The sequence below is a fragment of the Gekko japonicus genome, unplaced genomic scaffold, assembly GCF_001447785.1.
Source record: "Gekko japonicus isolate JY-2015 unplaced genomic scaffold, Gekko_japonicus_V1.1 scaffold110, whole genome shotgun sequence".
Classification (NCBI taxonomy): Eukaryota; Metazoa; Chordata; class Lepidosauria; order Squamata; family Gekkonidae; genus Gekko; species Gekko japonicus.
In genome coordinates, this window is record NW_015173675.1 from 663,301 (window position 1) to 689,455 (window position 26,155).

At 40.8% G+C, this 26,155-nt stretch overlaps 1 protein-coding gene across 1 annotated transcript in view; it reads left to right on the forward strand.

Moving 5' to 3' along the window:
• The window catches only part of ZNF827 (zinc finger protein 827), a 139,671-nt gene that overhangs the window by 78,125 nt on the left and 35,391 nt on the right, over positions 1–26,155 (forward strand). The window contains exons 6-8 of the mRNA XM_015422913.1: positions 14,050–14,289; positions 16,472–16,529; positions 21,568–21,671. Coding sequence (XP_015278399.1) covers positions 14,050–14,289; positions 16,472–16,529; positions 21,568–21,671 — 402 coding nt within the window. The remainder of the gene's footprint in view (positions 1–14,049; positions 14,290–16,471; positions 16,530–21,567; positions 21,672–26,155) is intronic.

Below are 26,155 nucleotides of genomic sequence, written 5' to 3' on the forward strand. Positions count from 1 at the left end.
AATACATCTTATTATTAAGACATTTATTTATTTTCTTCATTTATACCTCATTTGTCTCCTCATATGCGAGGCCACAGTGGCTCAGAGGTTAAGATCTGTAGGTCAGCAGTTCAAGACCCTAGCGTTGCGTAACAGAATGAGTGCCCATCTCTGGCCCCAGCTCCTGCCGACCTAGCAGTACAAAAGCAAGAAGTTGCAAGTAGATAAATAGGTACCACTTTGGTGGGAAGGTAACAGCGTTCCATGCACTTTGGCATTTAGTCATGTTGGCCACATGACCACAGAGAAATCTTCAGACAGCACTGGCTCTTCGGCTTGGAAACAGAGATGAGCACTGCCGCCTAGAGTCAGGATTCGACTAGATTTCGAGCAAGGGAAACCTTTTCTCATAGTGGCTTCCACAGCAACCTTGTGCGGTGTCCCAGGGTCACCCTGTGAGCTTTCCTGGCAGAGTGAGGATTTGAGCCTGTGTCTCCCAGGGATTAGTCTAATGCTGTAGCCACTACACCACATTGGCTCTGTTAAAATATTTCTTTGCTTTACAAATGGGGGAACAGTGAAACTGATTAGGTCCCAAACACAATGAATAAATACATGACAGAGAACTCAGATGCCTGCAGACCGGATTATTTAAAGTCAAGGAATGATACTGACCCCCTCTGCTGCAAAGTTCCCCTGACCCCATTTGAGCTGCTGTCTCTGCCTGTTCCTTGCTCTGTTGCTGGCTGGCAGTTTGCTAGTGCTGGTGTTTACCTGCTCTGTGTCTGGGCAGGTGACAGTTCAGGTGAGCAAACCGTCAAGTGGATGCAGGGACAGTGTCTGGCTGCTGCTGCCTATCTTCTCCCTGCTTTGTTGCCACTGTGCTGCTGCTCCACTTCTTCAGGGAAGTTTATGGAGACGACATACAGGCATAGTTCAGTGACCATTTGAATTTAGCCCATAGATGTCACTGTCACATGCCCACACCCACACATGTGGCCAGTAGCTTTGCAGATGTATATAACATATGCATGTGCAAAACACATTAAAAAAATTAATGGGATCCTACTTTTCCGTTTTGGTTGATGAAGGGATGGATCGGAAGCTTTAAAACAGCTAACGCACCCCAGTCATTTGGCTAGCCTGTGAGGTTCTAGTGGGTAATTATCAACCAATCATTTATATGACGGGGAGTGGCAAAGATGTGGTTTGCAGGTATTTAGGTGTTACAACCATGACAACATCCATTCCCTAATGAGAATGATTTATTTTGAGGCTGATCGCAATTAATTCGCTGATAAGCATTCCTTGTGCCTTCACTGTAGAGAGATACAGGTGTGACGATGAGAGTCTTCAGCAGTGTCTTCCTCTCTCTTTGGCAAAGAACATTTTTTAAAATAATGTCTTGAAACCTGCAGAAGTAAGTGAATTTTGTGTCCCTCACTATATATCCTTGTAGGGGGAAATGCTCTTATCATATTGAAGTAGCATTTTAATTACTGTGTAATGTACTTTGTAATTTATTAGATTCTGGTAGATAATCTGCCTTCAAATAGCTTTGAGATAACATCAGATACTTCAAATGACCTTCTGTCTTTTTTATACGTGTGTATCTAATGAAAAACAAGAGGGGTGTTTTGGGTTTCAGAAAATTTAATGCCATAATGTATTGTACCTACTGGATCTTGATCTTAGTGAATCAGCAGGCCTCTTCTCATCTTCCCTACTTGGTTCCTTTTTCTGGTTGAAGTCCAAAGGAAATGCTTTCACATACATCTTTCCCACAGCTGGGACACACATCTAATTCACCACCTCCCCTGCCTTACTGATAGTCAGGCCAGACTTCTTGTTGTAGTAGCATGCCATTTTTATCCCAACCATTCCGTGCACCCAGCCCTGACCCCACTTTGTTTGTGGGAATTCTGTGTCTACAGCAAAGCCCTCCATTCTTCCTTATAGAATCTCAGGTATCGCTCCTTCCTTCAGCTCATACTGTTCCTGGGCACAGCTTATCTGCGCAGGTGCAGAACCCACACATATACTTACGAAGAGAGCATGAAGACGGATTAAAAGTTTTTCTATCTTCTTCTGTGCCCCAAACAGTACTTACAGTCACCCAACTTGTAAGGCAAACCTTGTACTTGAAGTCCGTATAGTATACCTAAAGAGTCAGAAAGTAGGGCACAATGTCATTGGCGTGCGCTAAATTGATTTCTGAAATAGGTATCCTTATGGATGGTCATAGACTCTAAAATCCATCTTGGTGTCCTCTTTTCTTCCAAATTACTTTCCTAAACACTGTCAGAATTAAGCCTGCTTCACATATGGCATTTTTCCCAAACAGGTGTACACATTCCCATCCATCCCAGTATCTGTAAAGGACATCATTCATAAAGGGGTACTTGGAAATGATAATCAGGTCTAAATAGTTTGTGAAGCTGCACACTGACAATATGTACAATAACATCACAGGTTTTTGCATAAGAGCATTGAATAGAATGTGTTCTTTAAAACGATAAATACATGTAATACATGACTTAGTATAGACACAGTATGTGCATAGATGTTATACATGATTTGAAATGTGTATTTCATGTAAGACCAGACATATTACCTTCCTCAGACAGACTCAGTTCAGTTGTAGCATGAAACCATGTTCGATTAAACCAACCATATCTCTCTGAACCTGCATTCCCAACACTATGGTTAATTTGGATACCTCAGATGATCCTAAGCCAGGATATGAACCTGTTTTAGTAACCACAGTTAGTCTGAATTATATTTACATGTTACATATGAACATAGTACCTTGGCTTAATCCTGGTATGTTCCCTGTCAGTACTCCATAGCTACGCCATTTGCTTTCATCTGGCAAGAGTTGCTCAGAAATTAAACCACTCTTGCCAATGGCAGGACTCTCCCCACCACTGACTCTGAGTCTGATTAGAAAAAGATTCCTCTCCACTATCACTTCTGCTCTCTTAAAGTCACAGCAGTGTGGCAAGCTCCTTTGATGCCTACTTATGAGGAAAAAGCAAAGCCAGTACACCCCTGGCTATCTTAATTGCTGGTGCTCCAGCCACAAAGTTCTTTTGTACTTTTTCCAGCTCTGCTATATCCTTGTTGATGGCAACCAGAACGACACACAGTATTCCAAAAAGAGGGTGCACCTCAGCTCTGTACAAAGGCATTATAGTACTGGCAATTTTATTTCCAGTCCCTTTCCTAATCATTCCTAGCATGGAGTTTGCCTTTTCCCCCTGCTGCCACACAATCAGTTGACATTTTCATCAAGCTTTCCAGGATCTCTTTCAGTTTCCCACAAGCTCCTTCTTCAGTTTATTACACTGAGTCAATATGACTCTCAAAAGAGAGCCTGGATGGAGGGAAGGCAAACTCTGTTAAATACAGTTCACTTAACACAATTCACCTGTATATTTATTGTGTGAGTGGAAACAAGTGGTTGTGCTTCTTAAGAGGGTCAGTAAGACCAGTCTTTCCCAACATGAAGGTCCTGACGTGAAAGTGGGTCCCAGGCTTTTACAGTTTTATTTATTTGTGCATGTTCTACTGTTGTTGTTGTTTTAAGTGGGTCACTATACCAAGTAAAGATGGACTTGTCGGTGACCATACCAAAAAAGTTTGGAACCACTGAGTTTGGTGACCATACCAAAAAAGTTTGGAACTACTGAGTTGGATTATCTGTTTTGAATGTAGAAGGTCCTAGGTTCAATCCCCAGCATCTCCAGTTAAGACAAGGATCAAGTGGTAGGAGAGACCCCTGCCTGAAATCCGGGAGAGCCCTGCCAGTCAGAGTAGACAGTATTGACCGTAATAGATCAGTGGCCTGATTCAATATAATGGTGTTTGGATGGAGTTGGAAACATTCCATGGCATACAAACAGGGCCAGCCCAAGGGTCTTCCACACCCTAGGTCAGCCACTAGCCACGCATCTTCCCCCAGCCATTTGCTGGATGACCCTGGGTCCTCACCACCACCACCATGGCCTGGATGTGCACAGAGTCACCATACCCAGAGCCAAGACTCTGTGTCTGAAGCCACTGTGCTTGAGCTGACCATGTACAGACCTGGATGGGAGAGGAATTCAGGTGGATGGGGAGCCCAACGGTGGCAGAGCTGGTTGCTACCTGGTCTTCCTCCCTCTCTTTCTGCTTCATGGGGGCAGGCTTGAGGAACGCATGCCAAGTGAGCAGGCCCCTGGCTGCAGGACTGGGGCCAGGTGCACTGCTCAGGTTGCTGCTTGATGCCACTCCCACTCCTCTGCCATCCTAGACAATTGCCTAGTGTGGCCTAGTGAGCAGGCCACTCCTGCAAATAAATACTACTGGGGAAGAGCATGCAGAGAATAGTGCTGAAGCCAGGATTTGCAAAGACAGGCTAGGATTCATTTATTGGATGTGGGCTGAATCCTGGATTCACAAACTAACCACAGTTTTGAAGTAAGCTGTGGTTTTGCATTTCTTCTGAACTGACCTAGAATCTCCTTTGAATCACTGTTTTGTGTTAAAAAGGAAATACAGACTCTTCAAGGGACAATATGTACACACACACACACACACACACACACACACACACACACACACAATAGCCCTTTGGGACAGCAAGTATTACTTGGGTTTCTGAATTAAACCACTTGGGTTCAACAAACTGTTTCCTGGCTTTAATGTTTTATTTAAGATGTCTAAGTGCACATTTATCTCTAGCAAACCAGGACAGTTAGCATGATAAATACCTTCTTAATCCTACAGCATGACCTGCTACTTAATAATAGCTAGTAGATAGTGAAAGTGAATGATCAGATTTATTTGCTGTTGTTGTTGTTCAGTCGCACAGTCGAGTCCGACTCCTCGCAACCCCATGGACCACATCATGCCAGGCCCTCCTGTCTTCCGTTATGCTCCAGAGTTTGCTTAATTTCATGTTTGTTGCCAGATTTATTTATGACACTACAAAGGAAGAATAGTTGTACCTCTTAAAAATTGGGGTATTTAAAAGGCTTAATGCTTTTTGTTATAAGATATGAAACTTCTAAGTTTGTGGTTATGAGTTCTAAAAATGAACTTCTGAAAAAAATCGTAAACTACATTCTTCTGCACTTATTTTTTTCCCCCAACCATCTGCTTTTATTTCAGCATTGGAAAGTCCCTGGGTTTATAGTGTTAGTAACAGCACTGTAAAATCTGTTGTTCCCAGTGTTCGTAATATGACATATGTTTGATCTTGAACTTGCCACGTTGAATTAAAAAAGTAACTGTAGATTGAAGTCGTAGAAGTTAAGCTGGCTGTAAACTTCAAGAAAATGAGATTTAAGCAGTTTGTGCACTTCTATTTGGATCTAAAAATGTACCATTATTGCCCCCAAAATAACACACAACTGTTAAAATCATAATTTTGTTTTAAAATACCAGAAGATTTTGCACACTTTCTTACCTCTGTTTTCAAAACAGCAGTGTGAATGTCTGTTAGCATATCCTTTGTTCACACGCAGAGGAAATCCCTGCAGGAAGTCTGGGGCAAGGGAGAAAAATTGAGCAGAAAGGAGGGGGGGGGGTCTGGGAAATAGGAAGGAAATAAGATTCTATTTTTATATGCAAGAGCTTCATAAGCCAAGCAATATTTACAATTTAAAACAAAAAATATTAGAGAAAACTAGTACATGCGAGCAAAACTGTCTTGCAAAGGAAGCTTTGTTTTTTTGTTTTTTAAAATCAACTCATAAATCTTAACATTTCACTTAGTCTGCTAATACACTTTCATATCCTCAGATGAAAACTGTACACAGTGTAATTATATATTCTCTACTGTCTAATAATGATGAACATAATATTAGTTGTCATATAATGTAGAAAGGGAACTGAAACCTGCAATTAAGTCAATAAGTAGAGGAAAAAATTGAAGAAAAATCTTCCTGCCTTATTTCTTTATACTCAAAGTAGTACTTATAATTCTCTAATACACAAGATATGAAAAGGCCATTAAGACCACCTGGTTTAAAACAATAATACAAAACAATCTAGACTTATTGTTTAACGTGCATCATCCAAATTCTGTAAACATGCCTAGAATCAGGGGTCGTTTCGTAGAAAAAGAGCTAGGGGAACTCATTAGCATAACCCATTAGCATATGCCACACCCCCTGACATCACCGGAAGTGTGTCATAAGGCCACACACCCCGCCCCCAACGGTCCCGGCTGCCGCTGGCGGCCTTGCAGCTCCACTGCCAAGCCCCATGAGGGGCCCGGTGGTGGACCTGCAAGGCCGCAGGGAGGAAGCAACTTACCCTCCCTCTTCTCCTGCCTCCTCCTGGATGAATGAGGGCCGGAAGCAGGGGCCGGGGCTTCGTCATGTGCCCCGCCCCCCGTACCTCACCCGGGGGAACTGCGATCCCCCGCGATCCCCCCCGAAATGACCTCTGCCTAGAATAATCACGGAAATGCACAAACGTCAAACAGAAGACCAGGTTTTTGCTCAGGGTTTTTTTTTTTTTGTCTCTTTCCATAATAGCTGTCCCCATGGGTGGGGCAGCAGAAAGGGGAGTCAGTGGGTGGAGAATCTAGGGATGGAGAGCCATACATGAGAGCTAGGTAGGACAATGAAGAGCTGCTTTAGATGATTTGGCTTTATTATGCCAGGGTTGGAATCTGACAGGGGCATAAGGCCTGATGCAGACAAACTGAAAGTAATTTTCAAGTCCAGTAACATCTTAAAAGACCAACAAGATTTCCGGGGTAAAGACTCATGGTTGGTCTTTACAGAGCCACAGGATTCAATTCTAGCTCATGTACCTCATTTTCTGCTTGCTAGTTTTTTATGTATGGAGGAGTTTTTATTACATAATAGAACATTCAAAAAACTGATCTGCGTCTTTCAGTCTGAAGTGGTACACTCCATTCTGCCACCTCAGAATTCTGCCATTCAGTGTGCTGCATGTGCAAATCGGGTCTCAGGTGTGTTGAAGTGGCTCAGGATATAAAAGTCCAAGGATTGCATGGTGTTATTACTGGTTGCCTCTCCTCAGGTCATGTCTGTGCCTGCCAGATAGAAGTGTTAGCAGAGCAGAGGATTAAACTGTGCATGAAGCAGAAACAGAAATAGAAAGAATGTTTTGAAAGAAAGGGAGAGCAGAGAAGGTCATCTTGACTCTTGCACCTAAATTTGGAGTCCACTGCCGGAACTCTAGAGGTCAGACATCTGAGGAACACATTTGTTCTCTCTGTTATCTGAGATTTTCATAGATAAAGATACCCAGCGCATGCCATTGAAGAGCCAAGTTCATTCTTAATACACACCATTTGGAGGGTTTGCCTTTCACCTTCAGCACTGTTGAGAGACAATCATGGGAAACAAAACCGATAGGTAGAAAAATATATTTCAATATTTCTAACCTGAGATATTGAAATAAAAGCCTGTTTAAAGTTGATTTATAAATAATAGGATTTTTTTCATTGTTTTGTGTGAAGTTTTAGAGTCAAAGCTTGTCATTGCAAAGGCCAAAAGAACATTAAGTTTCATATTAGCACCCATTTTTACTAGTACAGCCATTTTTTTTCTTTTTACCCAGGTGAACGCCTCATCTTGAAACCTGGAAGATGAAAAAATATTAAAGTCAATAAAGTACAGTCCTGCATAGGGGTGGGTACGAACCAGAAAAGTTTGGTTCATGGTTCTTGGTGGGCCCAGTTCGCGAACCAGAAACCATCACAAATTGTAGGGGTCAAACGAACTGGTGAGGTTTGTGATGTGGTAGCACACAGCATGCTAGAATCACCAAATTTGCAGGGGGTCTTTGGCTGACTCGCCTCTACCTGCCCTCCAAGTTTCGTGAGGATTGGATTTACGGGGTCTGCATTACAGTCCCTGAACTAACCAGGCCTGTAGCTATGGTTACGCCTCTTGACTTCCTGCCAATATCCCACAAATTCCCATCCAGCCCTTCCAGGGGTGGGGCAACTTCCACACCTGCCAGCAGCCCCGTTGGCTGGCCATTCAGGCATGCACACCTTTCAGCTGGAGTGGCAGTGGAGGCCAGCTCCACGGCACTCAGCTTCCAGGGCACATCAGTGCTCGCTTGCCCACCCCCTCGCCCTGTTGCTGTGTGTCCTGCCTGGCACGCCCTTCCCTCCAACCCGCTTTCCCAGCAGCAGATGGGTCGTGGGGTTGGGAGGCCTCCATGGACAGAGCGGCTCAGAAAGAATCTCCACATTGTGTCCATCTCAGCTGCACCGGCGGTGGCAGCACCGCCAACTAGAGGGGGCATATATGCAAGACCAGTAGAACCAGCTCAATGTACCCAGCAGAACCAGTGGCTGTGCAAACCCAACAAGACTAAGTTCAAGCAAGAGAATTTCTGCAGTAAAAACTGATGTGGGGGGAGCATTTTTGTAAGCCCAGCAGAACCAGTATAATGTGCCCAGCAAAACTAATGCTGCTGTGGCAGTGCAAACCCAATAGGATTAAGTTCAGGTCAGAGAATCTCTGTAGTAGAAACTGAAGGTGGGAGGAGCATTTTAGCAAGCCCAGCAGAACCAATACAATGTACAGATTGTCCAGCAGGGGGTTGCAAGCCCAGCACAACCTGTTCAATGTACAGAATGCCCAGCAGAACCTAGTGCCACTGTGGCAAGTCGTCCAACCAAAGAAGCCCTGGAATGAAAACCCGGGGGGGGGGGGGGGCATTTTTGCAAGCTCAGCACAACCAGTTATAATGTACAGAATGCCCAGTGGAACTCAGTGCCACTGGCATTGCAAGCTTAAAAGTACTGCTCTCAAAGCGCAAAGTCATAAGAAATCCAAGGGTGGGGAGGGACATTTTGCAAGCTTTGTGCAAGAAAATCGGAAGGGAACACAAATGAACCCTGGCAAATGCGTGGTGAGGGAACCCTCTTGAAACTGACAATACTAGTTTGAAACTGACAAGAGCAGAAGGGAAAGACCTGTTACGTTTTGGAGGGCCCCTGTTGGTGTTTCCAAGGCTGGAGAATCCCCCCCCCCCCGGGGCTTGGAGTTTGGGAAAACTTTTTATGAGTGGAAACTGTCTGAAATTTGAACTAACTAAATATATCCATTCACAAACCACAGCAAGCCTTCATGAACTGCTTAAAAGTTCATCAAAAGTTTGTGCTGGTTGACCTTCCATGAACTTTAGTTTGTGAGCCAGTTCGTGCCCATCCTTAATCCTATACAACACTTGGGTGTAAATTCTGTTAAACTCAGTGGATCTTGTTTCTACATAGATAGATAGGTGTTGTTGTTCAGTCGCACAGTCGAGTCCGACTCTTTGCGACCCCATGGACGAACTCTCGCCAGGCCTTCCGGTCTTCCGCCGTCCTCTGAAGTTGGCTCAACTTCATGTTCGTTGCATCGATGACACTGTCTAACCATCTCATCCTTTGCCGTCCCCGTCTTCTTTGACCTTCAATCTTTCCCAGCATCAGGGTCTTTTCCAGTGAGTGCTCCCTTCTCATTTGGTGGTAGGTAGGTAGGTTTTATTCACGGTCATTGACCAACACATAAAACAATGTCACTTGTTTTTGAATAAACATGCATAGAATCAGGCCTTAACATATTCCAGTACTTTTATGAACTAGATTCCATTCTGGGTAAAAATGTAAGATTTTTATTTTAAAACCATTACAAAGACAATGGTGTTAGATGGAAGCTGTGCCATTTATCACAAGGCATGCTCTTAAAGATTATGTCCTTCACAGAAAATATGTGACTTAGTTTGACATTTAGCAGATGGGTGAGAATAAAAATGGAAATGAATGAAAGTGGCACATTAGTATGTTACTAGCTTAATTGAGATAGAAGAGAACTGAAGTTAAAACAGAAAACAGTAGGGTTCCAAAGCTGTCTAAATGTCTCATTTCACTGACAAGATTAAGGGCTTCTTCACATACACCTGTTTCTTCCATTGATAGCTTTTCTGTGCTGTCACACAGAATGAACACACATGAATCTGTCTAGCTGCATGTACTTGCTCAGCTAACCATTGCTTGCTACCGTATGTATAGGTGCTGAACTAGACATGTTTGCACCTGTCATGTGTGACAGCATGCCCATAATCTATACACTGTTATTGTATAGAAAATTTTATTTATGAAATAGGTCTCATTTGTGTTCTGTCCATCCAGTGAGCTATTCATAGTGTCATTTATTAATCATTGCTTATGCTAGGTACTGAGGTGTCCCTCAAGTTTCACTCCTCAGAAATCCTGTGTTTTCACATATCTGGGTATTTGTTAACCTCGTGCAATTAAAAACATTAAATTAAAGCTCCAGCAGTACAAGCCATATTTAGTTTAAACCACTAAAGGTTGTCATAGAATTTACATATTCCCAGGTTGTGTAGTAGAAGCAGAAGACAGAACAGAACTTTCTTTTTCAGCTGTCAGAATTATGACTGAAAAATTGGCAATTTGTGTGTGAGTACACACAACATGTGAGTACACTGTATGTGTATCTCCAGTAGATTTTTAGCAAATTACTTTGCTCTTCCAAACAGATTCTCTGAAGCTGGATGTGTCCGGTGCTACACTTCCTGTCACAACCAATGGCATGCACACACACAATTTTTGTTTCTCTCATTACTTCCTGTCTCTTCAGGAAGAGGAGAGATGTCTCTTGGGCTTCTGGTAGCACAAAAAGTGTCTGTCTCCATTGCTTGAAGTCTGTGAGATTAATTGGCTGCCTCACAGCCTATCACCTGTTGTCAAGCAGGAGGAGGACAGGGAACTGATATGTTAGCATTTGACCTCTTTCACTCAGCCTTGAAAACAGGTCAAAAGGTTGTGAAGTGTTGGCAACATGGATGGACAGCTTCATGGCACACAGTAACAGTAAAACAAATGAAGGTGCTATTTTATCTGTCAGCTGCTTTTGTCATAATAAAAGCACAACTGACTCCCCAAGCTGAAATAATTATTCATTTCTTTCCATTTTAAAAAGAAGTCATGATAGGCAACTCCTCCCTTAAATGCCTGGCTTTTACATGTTTACAAGGCAAATGACCATTGCCATTATTGCTTCACAACTTCATAAAATCCTGTCAGGTTGAAGGATAATAGTGGCAGGCAATATTTCTTCTTCTACTGACTATAAGTCCCCTGGTTATACCCTTGGGTGTTGCAGCAGTTGCAAAATAAAATTGTTGACTTTAAAAATTAAAGTTAATTTAAAACAACCCAACATTCAACTGGATCTAGAAAATCAATGGCATTATATTTGGAAGAGTGATATTATTGAGCAGCTGGTGGATTCTGTTTCTTCACTGTGCTCATTGGGAAGAATGGTGGTCATCTTTAGGCCTAGTTCACACATGCATGTGTATTACCTTGCTATGCATCAGGCAAATATGTGCATGTGTGACTCAATCCACAAATGACTAATGAGCAGAGATAAAATTTTCCTCTTACCTGTTGTCAACGCAGAGATCACTTTACTTTGGAGCCCAATAAATGCTTGGTTGAGTCAACAAGATGTCATCCAAGGAGATATCAACTGATGATCATGCACACTTAAGCTTTTGGTTTGTGCCACTGAAGAGGTGATCAAATGACAGTATGACTCTTTTACATCGTATCTCCTGCTCTGAATGATGTAATTTATTTTCTTTGGCTCTCCACCCCCAGCACCATCCTTTTGGGGATCACAGGAGGTTTCTTTGGAAAAGGAAAGGTAGAAAAGATCTGCTTCCATTAGCAAATTCTGTTTGCAGTTCATAGGATCTAACCCAAAGTAATGCATGGTTGGCAGGCTAAATAAGATTTTATTATTTTGAGTGCCTGAGCCTATATGAATTTGTTTCCAGTTTGCAGTATTATTATATTTGATTGTGCTTTTAATTTTTTAAACTGTATTTAGAACTATTTTGAGCTACCTGGAGGGCTCTTTGACAGTTGAAAGCATAGTGTGGTATAAGGCCTTATCCTATGCATGTTTACTCAGAAGTAAATGCCACTGTGCCCCATAGGACTTACTCCCAAGTAGGTATACATAGAATTGTGATCTTAGTGTCACTGAAAGTGATATTTGTTTAAGTGTAATTGATTTGCTGAAAATCTAAGTAAATACAGATTTATGTGGACAGTACCCAATGTGAATAATAATACTATCATAATAAAGAATCATACAGCTAAATATATACTAGTTTCTTTGTGCTGTCAGACTCACATTAGAATTTTCCTACCGAGCAATAAACTGTAATAGGATAGGGCTGGGTTGTCTACAGCTGTTTGGCCTTGAGAACAAATCATGGCAGCTAAAATTGACAAAGCTCAAATTTATACCCAAAGACACTAATGAGAGTCATTATCAGCAGCAGAGTCAACGCTCTGGAATTACTCAGTAGAGATAATAAGGCACAAGCTTAAGACTCTGTGCCATGTCTCTGCATTCAGTGATATTGGCTTTGCACCATGCCTAGAACAACAGAGCTTTTCAGTCTAGACATTGCAGCAAAATAAACATTGCAATACAAAAACAAATAATACATATGCATCACCTGCAGCCCCAAGAGGCTCTTTCCACCCCTTCCTGGAGCACTTATTTGATGTAAAGCCCCAACAAACAGGATTCAACTATCTATGGGGAATAGAAGAATCCCCCCCCCCCCAAAAAAAAGGTGCCCGGTATTCTTCAAAGATTTACAAAACTCTGTGCATATTTCTCTCTCGCCCTTCCATATTTTCAGATTCCTCTTCACTTCCTCCTTTTAAGTGTTGGTTTTTAATTGACAACATTAACTGGGATCTCGACTCAGTCCCTAGTTCAGACTTTTAAAGTAAAGTTGCATTTCAGATTAGACCATCTGCTTTACTAGTATTTTGCATCAGGGTCAAGTTTCCTTGAAGTGCAACCTTTGACCTTCTCTTTGAAGAGAAGAAAAACTAATACTTCAAAAGGAAATGGGTCATTCCACCTATACTCAAAACCACAGCATTTTTTCAGTAACAGAGAATAGTCCACGAAATGCAGTAGAACTGTAGAAATGGCTTTTGAGACTTCTACATTCATTTCTTGATTGAAAAAGAGAAAGGTTTTTTAAAATTCTGTGGGGAAGTCCAGTAAAGAGGGAGGGTAATGATGTCTGATAAGAGAGTCAAGTCAGAAGAATTCAGCAGATGTTTTATAGTTTAAAAAATATCTCCATAAGAGATGCCAATGTTGGATCAGGCCAAAGGCCCATCCAGTCCAACACTCTGTATCACATGTATAAAATATTTTAAAATAGAAAGGAGACAGAATTGCTCATTATTATTCTTAGTATTAACGGCATTTACGGGGTTTGAACACACATGAATACTGAGTCAGACCACTGTCTACTCTGACAGGCAGCTTGCCACTGTCTCAAGGAAAGGATCCAACAAATCCTCTTAGGTTAATCTACACTTTTTAAATTGAAAAATCCATATAGTTTTCAATTTCTGTAAAGACATTTTTTTTCACTCTGAGATTCCAAAAATTCCCACTACCAGAGTTTTTACTGTTGTTGTTTTTGTCAAAAATCCAGACATCCTCTTACAGTATTTGTGTAATATGTATTTCCATTAATGTTACATACTATTATTATTCATTCTGGTGGGTAACCGTGTTGGTCTGGAGTAACAAAACAAAGTTTGAGTCCAGTGGCACCTTTAAGACCAACAAAGGTTTACACTGAGTATAAGCTTCTGTGTGTACGCATACGTCTTCACTTCTTGTTGTTGTTGTTCAGTCGCACAGTTGAGTCCGACTCTTCGCGACCCCATGGACCAGATCACACCAGGCCTTCCGGTCTTCCGCCGTCCTCTGAAGTTTGCTCAACGTCATGTTCGTTGCATCTATGACACTGTCTAACCATCTCATCCCGTCTTCTTTGACCTTCAATCTTTCCCAGCATCAGGGTTTCAGGGTCTTATACCCAGAATAAAGCTTTGTTGGACTCAAACTTTGTTCCATTATTACTCATGTAAAACTACTATAATATGCTAAATTTTATTTTAATAGTTTACATAGACCAAACATTAGGTGATCATGTGGTGTCTCTTTTTCAATTACATATTTGCAGCTGAAAGTTACAAGGAATCACAGGCAGTAAAGATTAAAGAAGAGCCAATGGAAGTTGATATTCATGATTCCCAATCCTCCGCTTCACCCAGCCAAAACATCAGTTATAGCACTTTACTCAGGCAAGAGATATCTGAACATATACAAAAGATACCAGAAGGCCGAGTACTCCCTGAGAGAAATCTCTTCAGCCAAGATATATCAGTGAAGATGGCTTCCGAGCTGCTTTTTCAGTTGTCAGGTAAATAAAGCAGATTTGTCTTAATGTTCTTCTTTTTATAATGCCAATAACGGTAAACTAACTAACTAACTATTAGAAATTTATGATGCACTCCTAAACAAAGTTAATACCGTTCTAAGCCCATTGACATCAAGAAGACCAACACACTTGCCTGTTAGAAATGGACTTAGGGCACTATCCAATGCCCTCATTTTGATCAGGCTGTAAGCTTATATTGGATCTGTGCTGAGGCCAAAGTTCTTGTAATGCCCATCTGCGTGGTTTCAGTTCATTCTGCACCTTTCTGTTCTGTTTTTAAAAGTTCAACAGCATCCTTCTGGCCCAGCTGAGCCTGTGGCTACTGGTGAAAAGGCATAATCATAATCTTTTCTCTGTTCTACCAACCGTTGGTTAAAGATAAATTTAAATCCATGTGGCCTTGTGCCTTTAATCCTGTCTCTGACGATTACCAATCTGAATGGCTGACCTCTACTATTCGGAAAATTACGCTATTAGGGTTTCCCCCCCAAGAGCTTTTGGAAATGGGTGGCGTCCAAGCTAAGTTAACGGTTAGACAGAGGATTGAGGACATCGAACGCCAACTGGACTTACAGGCGACCCCTGCCTTTATAGCGCCTTATAGTAATAAATATATTGTTGCTCAAGCCTCATATTTATCTGTTCTGGAGTCAAATAAACTTAGGAGGGCGTATACTTTGGCTAGATGCTCTGCCTTACCTTCTGCAGTTCTTGAGGGCAAATTTAAGAAAATCCCCCAAAATGAGAGGCTATGTATGTGTGCATCTGGGGAGATCGAATCTCAGGAACATGTCTTCCTGAGGTGTCCATTATATAATGAAGCTCGCACAAAACCTATCGACCCCCTTTTGGTTGGTTCCTCAGATCAGGATAAGATAGAAAAATTGCTTTCCAATTCTGATCATATAGTGCTACAGCAGATAGCGAAATTTTGTTTTTTTGTTGTAAAAGTTCATCAGCGTCCAGGTAGCCAGTTGGGTTAGGACTGCCTGATTTTAATCCTATTGATTTTTTACTATTGCTATTTTACTCTTTGTAAGACTAAATTTTGTCCAACATTACATCGTATTTTTGGTTTTAGTGATTGAAATGTTTGTATAATTTTATCTTTTATTAATCTTGTCTTATCATAATAGATTTACCATCTGGATACTTTTTGACATTGTAATCTATTTAAATGGTAATATACTTGCAGGTATGGTTTTATATTGCTGGCTATGTGCTTTAATAAATAAATTCATTCATTCTTTCATACAAAGAAGTCATGGCTGGATTGAAACATTTCAATTAAATGTAGAAAGTTGAAATTTCCCTTTTATCTTCTAGAAGAATAATTAAATCATTTTTGCCAGCTGTTATACTCACCCTAAAAAGAAAAAAAAGTTTCATTCTTAATATTTTTCTAAGGAATCAACTTTCTAAAAAAACCTATTAATGCATTATCTAGAAACAAGAAAATGAAGCATTTTTTCCTCTTTTTTCACCATTTCTACTGTAATATATGAATTGGGTTTTGTACATCTTATCTGCAACACTAGATGAGTCACAGATGACGTATTGTGCTGCTAGTTTGTACTGCTCTAAGTAACGTATGAATAGACTCTTAGCATCAATTTGTTCTATCCCCCTAGATACCTTATTCTGTATAACTACTCACTTCTAATCGCACACAAAAAGAGTCATCTCACTGGGTAACTCATAAAAAGTTTCCATCCAAGCTTTAAAAAAAAAATACAGAAAATGTGGTCTTGGGACGTGCTGAAAACTACTGCTGATAGAAAGATTTCTTCCAATGACACAAAACTTTCTTCATACTCCCACAGCAGCTCAAAATACCCCCCCCCCCAAAAAAAATGCTGCTCTTGTGGGATGGGGGGGGAATCCCTGGGAACAGCAGGGGAGGTTAGAGGTCTGAAGGAGGAGAGAGTATCAGCAAATATTGCCCCTCCCTTTCTGCCAGTGAAGTGGAAGCCAGCCCACAGTATGAAAAAGATAAATACAGGTATTTTAAAAGTAATTCAAATTAGAAGTTGGAGGGAATAATTGAATATTAAGCAGATAAAATCCATACAAGAGAGATGTTCCCCTCTTAAAATAGTCACAACTGAAAGTGGGAATTCTGGTTGGTTTTGATTTTTTAAAACAATTGTTTATTTTTCTACAGAAAAGGTAAGCAAAGAACACAATCACTCTAAAGATAACACCATCACAGCTACAACTAGGTAAGTAATATCTATGATACAGCATGATATAGAATATTATAACATGTTAGTGTATCTGTGCTTTGGTGTATTATGCATTTTACTTTTAAATCTGTAGAATATCAGTTGTTGGGTTCTGCAGATATTTGGGCAGAGGAGGCATTTTCGTAGGAAGGCGCCGTTTCAGAAGTGCAGTTTGCAGGGACTTGTGATTAGACTGTCTCAGTTGCCCTCAAACCTTTAGAACTCCTTTTGTCCAGCAATGTTCCCTCTAAGCTTCACAGTGTTGTGAGCAGAAATTTTACCTTGTGAGCAAAAAATTCTAGTAGCATTAAAGTTGTGAGCAAGTCCACATTTGACTATTGCGTAAATTATTTTTAGAAGATTATTTCCATAACTTTGTAAAAATCTCAGAATAAATTCTTTTAAACTGTATTTAAACTATATTTTAAGAACAATTTAAACATTATAAGAGAAAACGGAATCAAATCAGATTTCATTACACAAAATGTTTTCCTGTACAGGGGTAGACTAGGCCTCTGAAGAACAGGTTTGCCCACCCCCTTCCACTGCATTGGTGAAATATGACAACCAGCATTATAGGTCAAGTATAACAGAGGTGGACAATCACTGTCAGAACCTTGCCTAACCTTAAAAACAGGAAGTTGCTTATCAGCCTGCCCAAACTACTTATTTATTCAGATATTTATATCCCACTTATCCCTGTGACTCAAGGCAGCTTATGATTCATACTGAAAAGCATAATAGGGGTGTGCAAAAAAATAATAATAGTTTTTTTCCTGTCTCAATTATAGCCTATGCGGACCATTATAGTCAATGGGCCCCATAGACTGTAATGGAGAATCAGTCTGAGGGTATCTGGGGCTCGGGGGGGGGGGTGTTTTTTGAGGTAGAGGCACCAAATTTGCAGCATAGCTGCTGGTGCCTGTCTTAAAAAAACAAAAACCAGTTTCAAAAAGATTTTACTGGGAGTCCAATTCTGTGGGCCCCAGAAGGAGGTGCCCCCATCCTCCATTGTTTCCTATGGAAGCTTGATTGTGAGCAGAACAAAAATCCTCTGAGCTGGCAGCTAAAATGTTGTGCATCAGTGCCCCCTAGTGCAGCTTAGAGGGAACTGTGCCCCCAAGTGGTATGATTGGTCCTATTGCCCTAGGCCTTTTGGCACAACTTACAGGAGGGTGCTAAAAAATTTTATTTGTAATTAACTATCTGATTTTAATATGCTATTGAATTTTCTTGTTTTTAGATCTATGTTGCCCAGCATTCTGTTAATGGAGATTAATTAATTAATTAATTAACAACAGAAAATCATTTAAAGCATAGGCCAGACAAAATTAACTACTTTCAAGTCTCATAGATTCCAAGGGAATAATTAAGATCATACTTAAATCTTTCCTTCTGAAATAAACATGGCACACGATTAAAAATCAATTTGATCAATAAGCTTAAAGTATAATGGAAACAAATTAAAAATGGAAACATTAGAATTGATATATAAACCATAGGGTTGTAATTAGTCATGTCCCAGAGTCCCAACCCTTGAGAGTCATGGGGTGGGGGCTGGTGTTTCATTGGGAAAGATTTGGGGATGTCACATTTAAATAGCAGTATTAATTATAGTTCTTTCACACACCACTAGGAATCATAACATATGGTATCCACAACTGGTCACACTTGTGACTTTGAAGAGACAGACTATTTTTTTAATTACATAGAAATTAATCATGACTAAACAATAAATTGTACTTGAGTTATTAACAGCAGATTATTGCCTCCTGCCTCCAATTTACATGTGCATTAGATACCACAAGGAGGCACACATAAGTGTTAAAAGAAGTCATCAAGTATATGGGCTAGCTGCTGAAACTTGGCTAGGAGGCCAGTGCCTAATTTCTGGCAATTCTAGTTATAATTGTAAAATGACATGAAAACAGGGGGGGGGGGGTTGTAGAAAAAGCCCAGCAGGAAGTCATTAGCATAACAGGCCACACCCAACAGCAGAAATTCATTAGCATATTAGGCCACACCAAGGCTCCCTCTAAGCCGTGGAGTGAGCAAAAATCCTACTTCGTGAGCTGATGGCATTAAAGTTGTGAGCGAGCGATTTGGCTCCTGCATAAATTAGTTTGCTCTGGAGCCATCCTTCCTGAGCTAAGACAAAAGTTTGTGAGCCGGAGGCTAAAAAACTGTGAGCTGGCTCACACTAACTCAGTTTAGAGGGAACACTGGGCCACACCCCAACAGCACACCTCATTAGCATATTAGGCCACATCCCATGTCTTCCCTTGGCTTGCCCAGGCACCCCACAGCTGTGGGGAGCCCTGGCAAGCCTCCCCTTGAAGGGCAAGCCGGCCCTTGGACAGGCCAGGGAAGGCATGCGGAGGCATCCCCGATCCTTCCAAGTGCCCCCCTGGCCCGCCCACCTCGGAATTGCCGGGGGGGTCACTCTCCAGGCCTTCCCTCTGTAGCCACGCACGCAGAGGTTTTGGCTGTAGTGGGCATGGCTAGAGATGTAAAATTTCCGGAAATTTTGAAGCTCAGAAAAAAACGGAAATTTTTGGAAAAATTGAAAAAATGCTACATTAGCATTTCTTTGGTCTTTTCTAGATTGAAAGTCATTCTGTTACTTTAGGAACATAAAATATGACTATGGACATTTTTACTTGGCATGAAATTATAACTAGCATATTAAAAATATAGTGTATCCAAACAATTATTACAAACAGAATACCCACCCACATGCAAAAACAAAACTGAAACCTTTTTCTTTTCTTGTGACAATAGCACCTCCTAAAGGAAGAAATCATCTTGTTCTTGAATTGGAGAGTTCAGTTTGTAACCTAGGACTTGCTTGTCCTCCGTGCACAGAAATTAGATCAATCTGACACCATACATATTTTTTAGAAATGATTTGGAAAATATTTGAACACCTTGTCTTAAAATATTTTATTCATCATGTTAAAATAAAACGTTCCATAATCAATTTTTTTTCTTTTTTCAATTTTTCCAATTTTTCGGAAAAAAAACAAAAAAGCTTCAGGAAAAAAAACGTTTTTTCTCCGAATTTTTCCATTTTTTCCCCGGGCCTTCACATCTCTAGGCATGGCCAACTCTGAAGCCAGCCAGAACTCTATTCCTGTGCGTTCCTGCCCAAAAATAGCCCTGCATGAAATTAAACAGCACTTTCCGTGCCTACCATCTGTGACAGTTACAGTAGACATATATACATTTGCAACCTCAGCCACTTAGTCCTTACCAACCTCTGCCATGTGCCAAAGTTGACTATTGAAATGACTGAAGTCATTGCTGTTGGGTGTGGTGATTTTTCTGATCTCATGTCTGTCTTTGAGATCTCACACTATGTTGCTAGCGCTTCTCGCAGACTCTGTAAAAGCTGAGAAACTACTTTCTGTTACTTTTATGTGTGTTAATCAGAACGAGGCCAGGCTACACAGTCACTCAAGGTCTAATGCCCAGTTAGTAGCTGTTATAACTGAAGAATGAAGTACTTCAAGCTGTGTACTCTCAAGCTATGCACAATAACAACACTGTTTAGGAAAGGCAAGTTCTCCAGAAAACAGGAGAGAGGGAAGTCAAACAGGCGTACAGTTGCCCAGTGAGTCGTGTCTCTGTGGGCAGTTTGTGTTAGCTGGAAACTTCAGTTTCTGGCATCAAGAAGGATTTCGCCCTTTCCACCACACAAGTTTGATTAATAACTCTTTCTTCTTACCCTTACAACCAACTAATTGTAATCTGGTTTAATACTAAATTCAGATTAGAGAGTATAAATGGTAGGGACAAGCAAGATGAATTATGCCATGGTGTAATACTCAGATTCAAACAACCAAGCCATACCACATATTATTAGAAGATCATTGGTATACCAGTCTCCAGACAATATGGCTTTGGTTGAAACCCCTCCCTGATTCTCAGATACAGCATACAGATAGACCTGAACTGTGCATAATACTGGGACAGTCATCTTTTGTTTCTTAACATATATTTTATTCAGATTCCATCTTAAAACATTTCTCAAATATTGTTCCCACCACTTTGCATCATCACTAGAACTGAAGTCACACATCCTTCATCATGCAGATGCCCAATTGTTTGGCTGTTGGGTTGACCATGAACTGAAGCATTTTGGTCTAAGTACAAATTAGTTCAATAAATGAAGTGGCATGAACAAGCACATAAGCTTCTCCGTTCCTAGATCTAGAGCTCCTAGTCATTCCTGTCACTATTTAAAACGGCTTCCTTGATTAACTAATGGAGGCTGAACTAAAGATGAGCAGACAGCAAAAGAGCTGTGGCAGGATCATTAGCTTCCTCAAGGATAAATACAGTTCACTGAGAATATCAGCCTCTCACTAAGGTCCACCCTGGAAAAAACACTGTCCTCCTTATAGAAAACTATTCAAACAGGATATGTCAGTCTTCATGCTGACATTTACTTTATCCACACCAGCTGAATTAACTTGGCCTGGGCCTACTACTGGCACATATGTTTGAAGTCTGAGAACTTTGCAATGTGGCACCCGATAAAATCTGATATACTGTGCCTTGTCCTAAAATTCCTTTGCACAAATGCCATATGGCTGCAGAAACATGCATGTTTCCTTAAAACACCTCTTCCAATATTGCTTTTCTAAAGCTAGGCTCAGCCCATGGAAGAAAATGTTTATTCATAAATAATAGAAGGAACAGTGAGGACATTAGGCTACAAAATTATAGGGCTAGAAATTTTATTTCTACAAAACCTTTTTAGGTTTTGGTATGTACTTTGGTGCAAAGATAACTAGCCCAGGATTCAGTAGCAGTCCTGTGAAAGTCATTTTGCAAAAGTCTGTGTTATTTTCACATTGACTAAAAATTGATTCAAAGGGTTAACAAAGAAATCAGTTTTTATTCTAAATTTTAAAGTATCTTAACTGTACACCATTGAACAATGAACTCACAATCAGAAGTATCAAACATATTTTACTATTCATTACAACCACTGATTGCCTAGTACTATCTTGTCTTATTTCTTCCTTAGCCCTTTTTTCCCTGAAGATACAGTTAGACAATCACCGTTCACTTCTAACTCAAAAGACCTCCTATCGAATGAGACTGCTGTTCATGGAAGGACACCAGTACCGGGTATGAAACATAATTTCTTTATTAATAATAAGGCTGAAGTGTTGTGATTAAAAGGGCCCGGATGTATGCATCAAGTGGAAACAGTGCAAAAGCTGGAATAAAAAAAATCCTATGTTTAATTTCCAGATGAAATCTATAAAAGTCATGGCTTTTAGGGCTGTAAAAATGTTCAGCCTTTTATAAATTAGTTTAAGATATTTTCCACACAAAATATGTAAAAGTCATAACTGACAAGGATGGATCCTTTTTAAATTTGTGTGAGTTAATATAACTTTTCAGTAACTTGGGGTTGGATTCTTCAGATAGGAAAAATAATAATAATTTTCACATATTCCAGAAAAGTACTTTAAAGCAGTCTTTTCTCATCAACAGCTGTGCCATGAGCCTAGACAAATGCCATGAAATGTCAGCTAGGAATTCCTTAGTTCATAATGTCTGGGTCCAGTGAACCATGAGTTCCATTGAGGAAACAGATCTTTCCCACCTCCTCCTGACAATCTCCCCCTCCCAAGCTGCTTTAGAGTGTTGAGGGACCCTTGAAATAACGTGGGACATAGCATGGGAGGCTACAGCTCAAGGAGAAAGCCAAGGAAATTGTGCAAGCACAAGAATCATCCGCTAATGCAAGGGAACCTTTGGATCCAAGCCAGTAATCTCTCCTATATTATAAAGCTGATTTGGTGGTGGCACGTTGCTGAACATTCTATACAGTGCCCACAGCCTTTGGCTCCATGATCTGTCGTTCAAAAGCTGTCCCTATCCATTGGCTGCGTTGCCTGAGTCTCGCCTCCAGTATTCTGAACATTTTGCTTTTCCTCTCCCCCCAATAGCCAGTCAGAACACAGAGGTCATTTGCATATGCAGCCTGATTGGCCTTTGCCGCTAACATTCTAAACAGGTTGCTGTTGAGAGTCCTGAGGTAAAATAAATACCCCAATCTCCCTGTGGGGCTTGGAGATCTCTCAGAAATCACCGTGTTCCCCAGCCACAGCACATCATTTCCCCTACAGAAAATTTCCCAGATATTACAACTGATGTCCAGATGACCAAAATCAGTTCTCCTGGAGACAATGGCTGCTTTGGCCAGTGGACGTTATGGCATTATACCCTGCTGAAGTCCCTCCGCACCCCAAACCCTGCCCTCCCCAGGCTCTACCCCTCAAATCTACAGGTATTTCCCAACCCAGAGTTGGCAACTGTGTAATTGGCTATGGAACCACTTTCCAGACCCTTGGAACCAGAAAACATGGCATAGGAGGAGGTGCTTTTCTACCTTACCTACCACTGCATAGTCCCAAATTAACATAAGCCAACCTCCAGGTGGCACCTAGAGATCTCCAGCTATTACAACTGATGTCCACATGACCAAGATCAATTCTCCTTGAGACAATGGCTGCTTTGGCCAGTGGACTCTGGCATTATACCCTGCTGAAGTCCCTCCCCACCCCAAACCCTGCCCTCCCCGGGCTCAACCCCTCAAATCTACAGGTCTGGCCCTCCCCTTAGTATTGCCAGCATCCAGGCAATACCTGGAGATCTCCAAGATCAGTTCTCCTGGAGATCTCCAGCTATTACAGCTGATGTCCAGATGACCAAGATCAGTTCTGGAGAAAACGGCTGCTTTGGCCAGAGGACTCTATGGAATTATACCCTGGTGAGGTCCCTCTAAACTCCAAACCCTGCCCTCCCCAGGCTCTACCCCTCAAATCTACAGGTATTTCCCAACCCAGAGCTGGTAACCCTGTAACTGACTATGGAACTGCTTTCCAGACCCTTGGAAGCCGGAACACATGGCATAGGAGGAGGTGCTTTTCTACCTTAGCTGTCACTGCATAGCTCCAAATCAATGTAAGTCAGCGGTGGAGGGTACCATACCTGTTACCATAAGGCTGTCCTCCCATACTACCCACTTGGGGCAGCAAAATGACGAGGCAGCCCTGCCTTATAGCTAAGCAGAAGGAAATAAACATGGCTTGCCTCCCTCTATTTTCCCCTTCCCTCTGCCGCCCCACCAGCCACAGCTGGGACACTCACCTGGAGCTTCCTTCTAGAGCTCGTTGTATATCTTCCCAGAACGGGCCTTACTCCTAGTGTAGAAATAATATTCATTTGTAATTGTCACTTTGTACATCAGACTCAACCTATACAGATCCAGTTGCAATTTTGTCCTTATATAGTAAAGATTGCTTTTAAAGTGGTGGTTAAACCTCTAAAAACGTTTCTTCAGTTTTATAAAGTAAAAACCTACATTCCCTTAAATTATTCCAAGTACTCAAGATAAATGTAAAAAACATTTTATATTTTCAGTTTTCAGTTTTGTAAGTGGCCTTTTAAAAGTCAAAAGTGTTCTGCTCCAATCCAGAAATTCCTCTTTGGGGTCAGTTTGCCATATATTACAAAATATTTTCAATAGCAGCTAACATATCAAAAAGAACTAAAATTAAACGTTCTGGTTTTGATACTATTGATAGCATATCATCTGTGCAGAGATTCATTTTACTATTGTTTTCAACATGTTAAAATGTAATCTGTGTATGTCTTTAGTAGCCATAAGCACTAACATTTAAATCAAATAGTGGAGTAGTAAGTGGCAGCTTTGGCAGATGTGTCAGCACAATTGAAATGTTTCTAAAGTTGACCACATTGTGGTTACATTAGAAAGGAGACAACCATACCATAATTTAATGCATATAATAAAATATGGCCCAGATCCAGATTCTTCAAAGAGAAAGGCCAAAGTCCTTCACATTTTAAAGCTAGCCTTGTTATAGAGCTCTTTAGAATCCCTTGTGACAGTTAAAATATTTATCAGCCTGTGCAGGTTGTTGCAGCTCTGCCTACTCTTTCTAACATTAAAGAAGCAGGAAGTGATCACCATCTGTAATTTCCTTAGCAAAAAAAAAAAGTGTTCCTATCAAATGTCTAAGATGCTACTATAACTTGACATTAACTCCAGTTGAAAATTCCGTATGAGAAATTATAGATTCTCATATCTGTTGTGGGATTTCCAAGGATCTTGGAAGAGGAAATCTTGATGTGAGTGGGATGGCAATTCCAATGAAAAGTTGAAGACCATACACAGAACTGGTGCTTTGCTTTGTGTTGTAAACAACAGCAGAGACACAATCCGTTTTTTAAATTAAATAGCATCATATTTGTTCAGCAATGCTACCAGCTTAAAAAAAAGTGAAAACAATACTGGCCATTAGGACATTTCTTCCTGAACATTTCCTTTATTTGATTCTTGTTCCTAATTTGAGGGGGGGAATTCACATGTAAATTAGAATAGATAGGAATTTAATTTCTCAACAGTAAAAAAGCATTCTAGTGATGCATTCAAGGAGTCCCTGCTACTGAAACTCAGAGCAGAAAAAAAGAATTCTAGAGAGCTCCACAGGCAGCACAGACTGATACTCATAAAGTACGGTATGTTCCACTAGCGTGGCAGTGTAGAGTAACAGCACTGAGAGCTGCCGTGATGTAGTGGTTAGAGCACTGGACTAGGACCTGGGACAGCTGGGTTCGAATCCCCCACTCATCCATGGAAGTCCAGCAGGTGACCTTGGGCCTGTCACAATCTCTCAGCCTAATGTATTCTCACAAGGTGGTTGTTGTAAGGATTAAGTGGAGGAAGAATGTGAAAAGCCCCTTTGGGTTCCCAGTTAGGGAGAAAGACGCAATATAAATTATAAGTAAGCATAAATAAATACAAGCGATAGTAGTGTTCATAGCAATGTTCAAAACGTCAAAATATGTAGAAGCCAGTTTTGTACATGAAGATACAACATATTAATGTTTTGTGTGACTATTAAAATTGGGGCTCCTGTTTCCTCTCCCCCTTTCCCTGTTCTATATGTATACAAATTTGGCATCAGTGGAATGTGTGAAGGTTAATACTGCCTTTAATTCATGTTCCTTGCAAAATATGAAATTTAATATATGATATATGAGCTCATCAAAAGACTCTAACAAAGCAGTAATTGATATTATCATGAGCAGATCAAATTATGGTCACCATGACAAGCTCATAGCTTGATGTTAGTAGAACTGCAAGAGCTCAAGGCTTTGCGTAATGGTCTTATGTTTTTGCACATTGTGTAAACTTGAACACTTTCAGTGAAATTTTAAATTAGGGAAAAAGAATCTACCTTGGGTACAAGAAAACTTGCTCTTGCTGCCAGTGTGCAAAACCAGCTCTCATCAGGCTAAATGCTGTTCTGAGAATATGTTGCATGCAACTCATCATGTCACAAAGTGAGCAAAATAGGTTCTCAGAAAAAGCTACCACAAATAAGCACATTTGTTGAGGGAAGAAGGGCAAACATCAGGTTAGAATGGACGAAGACAGGAAACTTGTGATGTATACCGAAGGACGTACAAGTATGTTGCTGGAAGAAAACTTGACAAACTGAAGAGGAGTCAAAGGTTCCAAATGGAAGAGGATCCATGCCATCTGCCTTCACAGACCCGTAGCTATTGTCAGG